This window comes from Rattus norvegicus, chromosome 2, assembly GCF_036323735.1.
Source record: "Rattus norvegicus strain BN/NHsdMcwi chromosome 2, GRCr8, whole genome shotgun sequence".
Taxonomy (NCBI): Eukaryota; Metazoa; Chordata; class Mammalia; order Rodentia; family Muridae; genus Rattus; species Rattus norvegicus.
This window is the reverse complement of record NC_086020.1, coordinates 174,447,883-174,461,279: the sequence shown is the minus strand read 5'-3', so window position 1 is coordinate 174,461,279 and position 13,397 is coordinate 174,447,883. Positions and strand designations below refer to the sequence as shown.

Genomic DNA, 13,397 nt, shown 5'->3' with positions numbered 1-13,397 from the left:
AACGAAAATGAGGGTAACATAAAATAGGGAGCATTGTAGATTTAAAATAATAAATCTGCTCATCCATATGAAAAATTTATATGTAAAACAGTAACATTCTAGCAAATGTATTTGTTCAGGGTAAATCTGCCAAAATTATAGGCCAAATATTCATGCCAGTCGCTTACCCCCATGGTAAGGCAATTAAGTTTTTCTTTTTCTTCTTTCTTTTAATTTTAAAAGTTATCAAGGCTTAACCTTTTTGGTGACACCACATTTGAAATCCCAATGCATAAGAATGACAAATGCTAACTAGAGATTTCAGCTGACTCAAAACCATAACAGCAATTAAAATTTCTAAGTCATCTGCCGCAGATGCTCCCCTCACTCCCAGTGGCTCTTTCTAGTCTCCTCCCTATTTTTTTTTCTTCTCCCTCAACAAATTTAACCTCCAATGGCAATTTATTGGCTGCAGGACTCTAGGAAAATGAATACAAATATCTTAACACTACCATTGGCTGGGTAATATATTTCAACTTCGAAACTGCTCTGCGATTGCACATTAATCCCCTCTGACTGAACAGAGCCCAGGAAGAAAGGATTGATCTCCTTTAATGATGAGACCCTGGCATTACAATTTTATTTCTCACAACACAGTGCTGCTAAGAATCCCACTGTTATTATGAAAATTTCCCTAGCAAAGAGGCTCCATCACATTACATTTGCACCAATTCATCATAACGCACCTCGCTCCTGCTCATCAACAAGTCTGAGTGATGAAAAGATCCAATATTATCCTGACAGTACTTCATGCGCATTCTCAATCACACATTATTACAGCATCCATATTAATTTTCAGTGACACGCGTCCTAGGCCTGTTCAAATTAGGCAAACCAACGAGGGGGAGTTGATGAAATACCAGCATAGCCACAGCTCATTGCATTCCAATTTGCATGCAAATGGTTTATCAGGAAAATTCCATTCCCAGCAACCAGCAAGTGAAAAACAACTGTAATCTACACTTCAGGGCCACCATACAGAGCTTAATGAATCGCAGAGAGAGAAAGAAGTGACAGACCTATGAGAGGATCGATTTCCACTGGCAGCTGGTATGGCTGGTCTTGCACAGCACCTTGGTGAGCTGGAATTCACAAAAGAAAAAAAAGCATTATTTTTCATATACTTAACTAAAAAAATGCACAAGTCAACCTTATGTAGAATTGTTTCCAACCTCCAAATCTCTCATGCAATTTTGTGAAATTTAAAGAATAAAAATCCAGGTGCTTTTATGGCTAGCTTATTAAACATTTATTTTAGATTAGTGCTGTTCTGAACATGTGCCATTGTGGTGGCTCCAGTCCTAGGCCATAAGCTATAGCAGATGCTTGACTGGCAGTCTCTGATGCTGCAACAAAACAAAATTAAGTGGTAAAGCGTGCTGAAAACAAAATGTGACAACCATCTGCTGACTGCAGCAAATACTATTTTTTCGTTACTTCTTAAAAAGGCAGTTTTGAATGCTGCAGCACAAAGGATCCACAAAACTGTCAATTTATGATGGAAAAAGAGAAAGCTCTAAGTCAGGGAACATTTACTGTTTCATCCATCACTAAAATCAATCAACTGAAAGTTTGAATAAAAATAAAGAAAGGTATCTGCAGATAAATGTTTTAGTTAAATGCATTTGACTGAAATAGTTTCTTAAAGACTGGAGTGAGAGGTTTTTTTTTTTTTTTTTACAAAGTTTTATTAATATTTAATATTTCCATGGTTTTGACTTAAAAATAACCTGAGAAGGGAATGAGTTAGAAAAATCAATCCATACTAAGAATAGTTTGTTCCATTCTCAAAATGGTTTTATAGATGCAAGCACAGTTACATTGTAATTGAAAGAGGTTTTGTAAGCTATTTCTCTGCAAGAGCTAGAAAGACTTTAGGTAGAGAGGAAATGCCACTGGCTTGCTCTGCAACTGATGGCTTTGTGCACCCTAAGATAGAGTGTTGGCCAGGTGACCATTGCAGACTCATAGTTCTGATCACTGACTTTTAGGTCCCCTTCTGAACTCTTTCCCTCGAATGACTGCCCTTCACCCTCGGTGCACAGTACTGACAGCAGGGCTTGGATGATTCCCCAGGCTCTGCTCAGTACTGTTAGATATCAGCAAGTTCTGACTGTTGTTGATGGTTGAAAATAAAATACTGTGCATTTTATAAGTTCATTGGATTACTTTAAAACTTATTAGGGTATATTTTCTCTAGTTATTAAATGTCAACTTTTCAAAGATGCTCGGCAAGCTTTAATATTAATAAAATTCTAGTGAGACCAATAGTGGCAATAAAAATTATAGGTGAGTGTAAGGTACCGAAGAAGCTGAAACTCTGTGTCTCACCCTGCTGATTTACTAGCTTTGCTGATAAAGAAATTACAGAGTCTTACAGAGAATGTTTGGGAAAATACGACCAGCCTCTGGCCTACCCAGCAGAGGCACTGACTTCCAGCTATGCCAGTGTCATTCAGAATGCTTCTCTGCTCTGAGACCTAAGAGCATAGACACATTAAAGGCAGTTGTTGGAGAATGGAGCTTGAGGAGTTTAGCCAGCCTCCCGTCCTGCTTCTGTCATCAGGGGCAAGTCCTATAGCCTCTGTGCTTTAGCTTCCTGCTCTCACATATAGTTTAGATGGCACACGTTGGACCATATAAATGTGTCATTACCTGCCATTTGATCTACAAAAGGAACAACTGAAGATGGCTCAACCTATACTTCGGCTGTTGAGGGACCAAGTCAGTGCACCCCTTAAGATGATCGGGAGGCTCCTCAACGACCTTTCAATGAGAGGAGAGAATACAATATTTGTCTTGTTTTGTTTTGAGTGCTTGGTATTGAATCCAAGAGTTTGATTATGTTATACTACTTAGCTAATTCCTGACAGAAAGTATTTATTTTGTAAGTCAAGACACAAATATTACTTGAAAAAAACAAAAAACAGTGCCAACCTAATGGACATGGTTATGGAAACCCTAGGTCCTGAGAAGAAAACAGAATCTGAAATTTAATAAAACCTGATGGAATCTGAATTTGACATTCCCCAAGAAGAACTGCTATAGATTTCTGTTTTAAATCAAGACAGGTAAAAGGATTATGTGATAGGATGACAAATCAGGGTCCTGTAAACAGATCTGACTGAGGCACAGGCATAATGGAACTGAGCTTAGCAGTTTTAGATGGAAGTGAAGTTTAGGTCTGGCTATCACACTATAGAGGGGCAGTTTCCTGTGGTGAGTCCTCACTCACGGTATCATTCTCTGTATTTGTCTGTGGTGGGTGGTTGTGTCCCACTGTGAAGGCAGTATATGTGAAGGATGGGAACAAGTATTGCTGATGAACTAGACACGGGGCAATGAGAACTCCCTGAAGACAGCACAGACAAAGGCTGCAGAACCATGCTGGCCCCAGGCTCGAACCTTACAAACGTGCACTGTTGCTAGGAACAAAAGGATACACATGGATGGGATTTAGTGGTACAACCAAGCATTAGATTACTTTGTGTATTTACAGAAAAAGTGGACTGGGGAGAGAAAATTCTTGCCTACCAAGTATTAAGGGAAGCATGTTAGTTAGAAACATGGCTGGTTCAAAAGGGAAATGTCAAGAGCTTAGTCCTCAAGGCTTAAGGTGTTCCCAGTTCATTAATGTGCCTAGGTTCTCCAAGGGTTGAAAGGTTTGTCTCTCTACCATGATGCTGTCACTCAGTTGAGACTGAGTGCTCAGCACTGTTTCAAAGTCACCTAGTAGAAGAATGAGTTGTGTCTGTCTTGGTGTCAGGCACACTGGGATATTTGTAAAGCTCCTGGGTAACTACACAGAGTAGGAGAGTCCTCTAGTGTGTCCGCCGGCAGCTCTTCTCATGAGTAGGACTGGAGAGATAAACAATTACATTTCTTAAAATGCTCACTCCCAAATATAAGCATGTCTCTTGAAGAAACAGGGACAAAAGATCTAATAATGGGAGCATTAAGGAACTGTTTCAATCTTCCTGTTTTCACTTCTCGAAATCTGTTCTCTAATCAAATACTGGCATTTCTATACACAGTGTATCATTTCCATTGGCCATGAAAATGGCTATGTTTAATCAATTTTGATGCCAATTACAGGTTCTTTTTGAAAGACTTCTTATTGAATTTAGTCAATATACCAGGTTTTTGTTTGAATGTCTTTCGCTTCACTTCAAAAATCTTTTACCTTTGATTTGGTGAGGCTCTTACTCAATAATGTGCCTTTACAACCACTTCAGGTCCAGATGCTTTACATAAGCTTGATAGATTAATGGATGAGCAGAACTCCAGACCATTTTTACCTGTATCATTAGCTTTTTTTTTTTTTTTTTTTTAGAAAAGGCAATTATCTTTAGGACTTAAACAAATTTTTTGACTTTTTTTTTCTTTTCGAGCTGGGGACCCGAACCCAGGGCCTTGTGCTTGCTAGGCGAGCGCTCTACCACTGAGCTAAATCCCCAGCCCTTTTTTAAAACTTCTTAACACCATTTTAAAAATTATGGTGGGCTGGAGAGATGGCTCAGTAGTTAAGGGCATTGGCTGCTCTTCCAAAAGACTCAGGTTCTGCTCCCCAAATCCACATGGCAACTCACAACCATCTGTGATTCCAGTCCTAGGGGATCTGTTGCCATTTTGCCTCCACAGACACTGCACACATATGGTGCATAGACACACATGCAGGTAAAACACCCATCACACACACACACACACACACACACACACACACACACACACACACAGTGCACGTATATGGTACATAGACAGGCATGCAGGTAAAACACCCACCACACACACACACACACACACACACACACACACACACACACACACTGCACACATATGATGCATAGACACACATGCAGGTAACCCCCCTCACACACACACACAAATATATTTAAAAGGTGTTCTTAAAAATTATAGTAGAAAAACAATTCAAGTCCTAATATTCCTGCTCCAAAAGAAGCGGTAATGAATTCACTGAGGTGTAGTCAGAATACTTGAATTCCAACACTCACTGACCAGCCACAGTGAAGGGGAATGAAGAAACTCTCTAGGCATGCTCATACCTCTTCCAACTTGAATGGAGTTTCTAATGGTTATTCCAATTAAACATGGCTTTAGTACTTTGTGGAAGGAGACAGTACTGAGAGGTATGCAGTATTTGTACTGTATTCAATATATGCTCCACAATAAATTCTACCATGCCATGCATAAAAGGGTAAGGTTGGGGGTAGAGATTTAACTAGGAGAACAGCATTTGCTGTATGAGACCTTACGTTCAGTCATCAGAGCTGTAAAAGAGCAAGAAAAACGTAGACTTTCTGGTAGATACCAGATGAAACAAAGTTTTCCATCAGATGTAACACAGATGAATGATTTGGGAAGGGGGTACCTGATAATGATATGCCATTAACAGACATAACACATGATACCATTATACTAAAATACTAAAACAGTTAAAATAAAATAGTTAAAAACAGCACTTACTGCCACGAACTAAATGCAAACCGTCAGATGTGAAAAGTGGTTCTAACATTCATACTGCATGCCTCAGGTGGGGTGTCTTTAAGCCTTTAAACTGTTTGCATTTTGACTGAGACTAATGTTTAAGTCCAGGTATGTCTTACTTACCAGGAAGGCTATGCCACTTGTTCACGGCAAAGAGCCTGTTGGCAGTGACAGTGATGACAGCAGGCACTGCCAGGCCTGGCTGGGTGTTGGCCGCAACGTGAGTGACAGGGGAGTTTGAAGGGAACTTTAGGACCATGATGACATCTTGCTGGGCCTGGTCTGTGAACATCAATGGACTCTGCAGGAGGAGATACTGTTGAGTGGACAGACAAGACCCAAGTAAACAAGGAGACACAGGAAGACAGAGAGGATACGGGACAAGAAGAGGAAGATCGTGTTAAAACAGGCTGCGAGGCAAAGTGTGCTGTTCAGGCAGTTTTGTACAACTGTTCTCATGACTGGCTGGCTTTGCCCATGACACACGGCATTAGCCCCACTCTATACCTCCCCATCCCGACAGCACTCAGGATTGAACACTGAGCCTCCGACCTTGCTAAGCAAGTGCTCTACCACTAACCTACATTTTTAGGTCATGTGGAAATTTTTGGTGACTTTAGTAGGATGTATTAACTAAAACACTTTAAAAGCCTACAAATTTTATTGGTTCCCTTTCCTTGCCTACTGCCCTGCAACTCTAAAATATGGTATGATTTAGATTAAAAGCACTGGGGGAAGCATTAATCCATTCCAGTTGTGTTGCCTAGTGATCTTTTTGTTGCAATACAAAAAGAAAAAGAAAAAGAATGAGATAGGCAAATGACATTAGGCAAGCTTGAGGTAATTTCCAAAGATAATAAAAAGTAAGTCTTGAGTAGCATGTAGATTTTTGACTACTAAGATATGATTAAAACAAATAATATTGAAAAATAAGGGAGCATGCATTTATTATTATGGTGGAGAATTTATGCATGTAATATATAAACTTAATTATAAAGTTATTTCAAAGCAATGAAAATGTTGCTTGTAAAAACAATATTATTTATATAGTCCATCAAGCCATAAACAGGAATAAAGAGAAATACCTCAATGCCCCTTTTCCCTTTCAGTTACAAACAACAAAAAGCCCTTAAAGCTCAAGACATTTTTGACCTGTACTTAGAAAGTCAGAAACTAAAATATATATTATGCAAAATACTCTTCTAATAACCAGCAACAAAATAAATCTTGAAGATTACTAGGGATTTGGATCATCCCTACAACCCATATGTCATAACCTAAGACATATAAAACACTACTCTAATTTATTGGCTTTATTTGTCCTTTGTGGTCCTCGGCCATCACACAGTAATTGTACTGTGTGTTCTCAGCAATTCTCTTCTACCATGTCTATTTTCTAATAGCTGATTAGTATCATTCAAAATTGAAACACTTTGATGAAATGCTGCTGGCTGCCTTCCTACCATCATATTTCAAAACACCAGGTATATGTAAATGTTGAGGCACATATATTTAACACATTTATTCAGAACTGCTAATAAAAAATTAAATACATTTGCATTTTTATTATCAGTCCTTTTAAAAAAGTTATTAAGAGTACTTAGAAAAACATATTGCACTAAGATTTCCTATTTGCACTCTTTGCATAAAGGTGTAAATAAAGGCAACTAATAAGCTACCCAGACACCCTTCTGAGCAAGTGGCTAAAAGCCAATCAATATTATGAGTTAATCCTCCCTGGATGCTCATTCAATTAAAGGTGTCAGTAATGCCTCATCTGATGTGGCCTCAATTAAATCCAACTATCTGATGGTGTGAAAGCACAGGGGGATACAGCAACAGCAGCACAACCAGACAAATAGGCAGCCTTCCCGCGCCTGCTAATTACTACACCTGGTGTATATTATGGCTCCCGCACTTATCGCAGCACGAGGTGGCTTTAATTTCTGTGATATTCATATGTGTGTATGCTGAGGTGCAGTTGGTTTGGAACTCCTGAATGTTAGTAAAAACAATCAATAAAAACTGGGCTCTTAATTCTGAAAACCCCTGGTATCAGTAATTTTTCATACACAGATCTTTCTGTGACTTTTATGAAATTAGAACAAGAAGATGAGGAAACAAAGAGCATGGACAATTCCTCTGAGCACACTCTTTAAAACCCTACGAAAAGGAAACAAAAAACACCATTTCAGCATTCCAAGCCTTATTTCCAACTATATAGTTTAAAAATAATATTATCTAAAGTCAATTTATATAAACTCAGAGAAAATCAGAATACAACGTAATCATAAAGTCTCCCTGAAAGGAAGTTTCTACGTTTTCCTGATTATTAGCTTCCCATACTGTAAATATTATTAGGCTTTAATTGAGTAGCTTTAAAATGTCTAACAAGCATGAAAAACAAACAAAAACAAAAAGAAAACAACAACCCACCACCAACAACAAAAAAGCCAAAAAACGAAAACCAAACCAAGGTGTAGGAAGACCACTGCATTTACACGGTGAAGCTTAGAGCCAATTCTTGGCCACTTTCCACAGCAAGCAACAGACTCAACTTCTGTAACTGACCACTGCCGCCTTAGAAACAAATGTCCCTCCAGCCAGTCTCTCAGAAGGAACTCTGGGAAGGGAAGCATGCTTGCCATGCTGGGCTGGGCTGTGCCAATGGCAGCAGCTGCGTGTAAGCTGAGAACTGGTAAAATTCAGATGAGAGAAACAAACTCTTACTAATCCTGGGAGCTTCTGCCAGACAGTCTGAGAAAAACATAGGAAACAGCTAGCCAAATCCCATTTAGCCTCCCCAGATTCACGGTATGCTTGCTGAAAAGTGTGGTTTCTTTTTAATGTGCCTTTCTTTGCTACCTTCTTATGAATCAGATTAAAATAGGTCTAGTACAGGTCTAAAAAGGAGTTCAGTTATTCAGTTCAGAGAATAAAGATTGTAATGGTATTCTACCCTGCAGGTCTGCCTCCAGGAGCCAATAATCTTTTGCATGAGGAAGAAATGGTCCATGGACCCAGGAGCCATGGCCAGGCAGTGACCCTGGATCAAGTCAGTGGAGCAGCGGAAGGGCTTCTATCACTCATCACCCAGAAGCCTGAGTCCCATCCAGAAGCTACTGCCAAGACTAACTCATGCCCACACGTGACTTTCTTCTTATGCTTATGATGTTATCTTTCACTGCTCGTTCTCTGTGCTTCCTTCTGCCCACCAGTCATTCTGGATGTTCACCTACATCTGATTTCACTGGTTTAAAAACACTAGAGAAATGGTGATACAATTTCTTTAAGAGTTTGTAGTTAATTATGGCCAATTCACATTACTATAGAATAAAAGGGAAAAGCCTGGAGGAAGAAAAAGAGTGTTAACAGGAAAGAAAGAGAGAGACAGAAAAAAGGAGGAGAGAGAAAAGAATTAAAGGTCAGCCATCAGGGCATCATCTCTGCCTCAGGCCCTCTTGGCTGCTCATCTTTTCTTCCTATCATCTGTCACAATACTGGAATTTGGATTTATCACTTAAGTTGTACATAAGATTAATACATACAGATGTTATAGTCTCCATTCTAAATCTAGAACAGTAATGAGCACACTGTTTTATGTGGGGCAATGCAAGAAAAAAATACTATCAGTTTTTAAAAATATTTTCACTATATGAATCAGTTTGTTGTTTTGTCAAAAATATGCCCCCAGAGAAGACTACTCAGAAACTAAAGGCAGACTAATCCTGACTGTAGGCTGACCTTGACTTGTTTTGACCAGTAGAGTTTGGCATATATGATGTGTGAGTAGAAAGCAGGGGTCACGAAGCCTCACCAGCTCTGTCCTTGGACAATGATCTACCATGGGGTAGAGATCGCTGGATCTTAAGGGTGAAAGAGATTAACGTCCACATGGAAGGAGGAGCCTCCACGGAAGGAGGAGCCTCGCCATCTTAGGCCCTCCCACTGCCAACTTAGTGAACCCACTTGGAAAGAGTATAAGAGTGCTGGTGAAGCCCCAGAAACATAAGAACCCAGGTTTACGTATGCCAAACGGCCATTCATTCCTTTCTTCTAGGTCAGACCCTTAGTGAACCTATATATCAGGATAATTCTACAATTCTGAAAGTAGACAGTACAGTGGTATGTTAAGAATAAACACAAGAGAAAAATAAACCATGAAACTCACAGGATCAAATTAGAAAAAAAAAACCTTTGGTTTTATGCATGGAGTCCTTTATTCTGTGGTGAAGAGACATGACAACTGTGGTCCTCTGAACCTTGCAACAGAAACCATGAGCTGATGAAATATGAGCACTGGAGCTGATCTACTTTCTCCTGACTCCAGGGAGAATGTGACAGCGCTTGCTAGTTGTAAGCAGGCGGACACTGTAAAGGAGTGGGCCCAGGCATGGTAGAGAACCTCATGAATGGTGAGAGACTGGTACAGATCAGGAGATCGAGTTGAAGAAGAGGCCAGAGGAGTGTGGAAAGCACTCACCGCTTGCATGGCTGAACCTCGGGGAGGGTGGGGCTCTATGAGCAGTTGTGAAGGCGTCTGTCCAAAACTTCGGATCTGAGCTTCAACAGCCTGAAAGGAGCACAGACAAGACTGAGGGTTAAGAGGACTAATTACAGGCAGGACAGCGACTGTCAACCACAATATCACTTCATACTCGTTACTAGTTTTATGTTGAAAACCAACCCATGTGTCTACAGGGGTCTTGGACGCCTAGCCAGTGTACTGTGAGTGAGGTCATCCTGCAGTACTGTGTCAGTTTCTACAAAACTAACATCCTTCTCATCTTGCTCAGTGACGTGAAGCAGAAAGAAGTCATTACAATAAGAAAGTATCCTTTTTGCTTCATTATTGTCTCTTGCTTTTCATTTTTTTGGCTTGTATCATCTGGATGGATGAGTCGCTGCTCTTTTAAAGGTAGCTAGAAAACTGTGGCTGCTTTGATTCTGGTTTCCATTTTTCATCCTAAGTAGAAAGGAGGATGAAAAAAACAACGACACAGTACAGCACCCATGAAAATGGCCTGACACTGCATTGCGCTTGCCACAGGAGAACCATTATTGTTGACAGTCTCTTTGAACCTCAGGGGCTGAATACCAAAGTAAAAGCCATATGCTGTGTTCCAGCATGAGTCAGTGTAGCCAGGACCACCTAAGCCAAACAGCATGTGTGTATGCCCTTTTGGGAAGGTGTGTGTGTGTGTGTGTGTGTGTGTGTGTGTGTGTGTGTGTGTGCGCACGCGCGCGTGCACGCACGCTGCAAAACATATCCTATTATGTTCTTACTGCCTACTTGGCACAGATAACCACTTCCCAGCCCCTTCAACATGGGAGAAGACCCCTGCCCAGGGCCATGGTTACTAGTGACTTTGTTTACTTACTGATGTCTGTCTCCTCCTATGAAAAAATAGTACCCATGAAAGAGGCCCTGCATATTTGCCCTGGATCTCTAACCCGAGTCAATGAACAAATGCTCAAGGACTTGTGATAAGAAAAGAAGCCAGAATATACAGGATCCTTGGATGCCAGCAAAGCAGTCCATTCTGAACTCTAAGACAGAAAGATAGAGAAATCCCTCAATTCCATAAGAAATATATGTTCACCTTGTGAATACTACAACTGTAATCCCTGAGAAAGTAGATCTTCAATTTTTGTATGCTCTATAGAACTTTCATGCTGTAAAACATTTAACAGATAATAAACAAGGAAATATAATTATCCAATACTAATCTGAAACTTTAATTTGCTGGGGAGGGCTCTAACGGTCTTTCTAAGAACCTTGGAGAAACAATGAGAGCAGTTATTTGTTGACGCACTCAGTGATCAGGAAGCATAATATACACATATAGTTCCATTAGGTTCATTTGTTCCTCCCTCCCTTTCTGCCTTCTGTTCAACAGGGTCTCACCAAGCAGTATGGACTGACCTTAAACTCATGATCCTTCTGCTCTAGCCTTCCAAGTACTAGAATCATGGGTGTGCACCACACACAGCCCATCTTCTGCTTAGGCCTTACTGGTCTGCCCTATAAGAATATATTCCTGGCATAGGAAGAAGAGTGAATGTATTTGAAAAGTTTAATAATACTTTGAAACAATCTGTCTAGTAACTGAAGACATGTTTTAAAACCTGCAGAGGATGAAAACACTTGATAGCATCTCTATGAGAATAAGTGGGGAGGCAGAGCCAACGTGGACAAGGTTCAAATTCTGTACTCAAAACAACCACAAACTTTGTGACCCAACCTTAAGTTTCCTAACCTAAGTTCTCACCTATAAACTAACAATAATAGATTAGGTGATACATGTATAAAAACCAGGGCAAAGTGCTGTGCATAAATTAGACCCTTAATGTGGAGTCAACAAATAGTTCCTGGGGACAGCTAACAAACACTTATTTAGAATTTACTTTCTCTGGAAAGTTTTCTAAGTTACTGATTTTGTTATAGTATTTATTTTTAAAATTTTATTGTAACTATTGTATTCATGTTATAAGTAAGGAAACAAGAAGAGAACTTGGGTATCTTTCTTAAGGTGATTAAATAGTGCAGTCAAAATTCGTACCTAAGCAGCCTTATTTTAGAGGTCAACCTGACAATCGGTTGGCCATCCTGTTCTCATCTGTTAGGCATAATGTAAGGCAGCAGGGATGCTGCCGAGCACAAGAACAATGGGAGGGAGGCTGCAGAGGAAAGGGTGAATAGAAACTTTGTGAACTGTCTGTATTATGTCATCCCCACTGTTCCAGTTGACAAAGTACATTTAGATACAGTAACAGAACAGCATAACGAGGCAGGGTTGGTTTGGGTCTGGTGTGTGGAGCCTCTTGACATTGTGACAGGACCTGGTCAACTGCAAGCTCACACAAAACCACACAGTCAAGGGACAAAAGCAGAAACAAAAAACAAAAAAGCTGGATGCCTTTTGCTCTCTCTCTCTCTCTCTCTCTCTCTCTCTCTCTCTCTGTCTCTCTCTCTATCTGTCTCTCTCTCTCTGTCTCTCTCTCTCTCTGTCTCTCTCTCTCTCTCTCTCTCTCTCTCTCTGTCTCTCTCTCTCTCTCTCTCTCTCTCACACACACACACACACACATGGGGGGGGGGAGCACATATTGTTTCAGCTCTCTGAACTTACTACCTTTTCTGACTTGGAGCAAATAGATTAATCTGTTCCCCTTCTAGAAAACAAACTCACAATACCTTGTTCACAAACTGTTTAGAAAATTAAGAGATGATGTGTATGGAGTGCTGGGCATCGTACTGAGTGCATCCACACTAAGAAGCACTAAACTGAATGCAAGTGTTGTGACTAAATCTGAGATTCAGCATGGCACCTCAATACAGCTGACATAGGGGTAGGAGAAGCCTTTTGGGTCTTTGTGAAGGCCCATAATGGTGTCTGGAGTTCTAGAAAACTAAAATATGGCTTGAAGTATATTTTTGGGCTAAGAGTCCACAGACAGAGTGATCTTTTCAGAGGTTTAAACAGCAATTGGAAAGTTTAGTTGAGCACCTTAATCCTGTAGAAGCTGCGTGACAGAAACAAGGGATAGGTGGGAGAATTACATCCTAAAAAAAAAATCAGTAAGTTATAGAGACTGATGACTCTGAGTAATGAAGTAAAAAGACAAATCTATCTCATTCTCTTTTGTTATAACTTAACGTTTCAGATAATATAGTAAAGCAATAAACAGAAATAGGGGTTTCTGTTGCAAAGAACCAGATTGACAGGTGAAAGGTAGGTAGTAATTTTTGTCAAACTCATGGAATCTGTGTTCAATATAAAAAAGAAAGCCCAGGCCTGGCTCTGAGAGGAGACATGGGAGGGACTGAGGTGGATGTCATTTGTCCAAAGTCA

General features: G+C 40.1%; 1 protein-coding gene across 5 annotated transcripts in view; it reads right to left on the bottom strand.

The window, feature by feature from the left end:
• Positions 1-13,397, bottom strand: part of Lrba (LPS responsive beige-like anchor protein) — a 581,207-nt gene that overhangs the window by 39,257 nt on the left and 528,553 nt on the right. For 3 of the 5 annotated variants that reach the window (XM_039102651.2, XM_039102649.2, XM_039102650.2), the window contains exons 49-51: positions 10,028-10,117; positions 5,668-5,860; positions 1,059-1,121 (exon numbers count right to left, since the gene is read on the bottom strand). In XM_039102651.2, the coding sequence (XP_038958579.1) occupies positions 1,059-1,121; positions 5,668-5,860; positions 10,028-10,117 (346 nt within the window). The remainder of the gene's footprint in view (positions 1-1,058; positions 1,122-5,667; positions 5,861-10,027; positions 10,118-13,397) is intronic. The other 2 variants (XM_039102652.2, NM_001108555.2) reach the window with 2 other exon arrangements.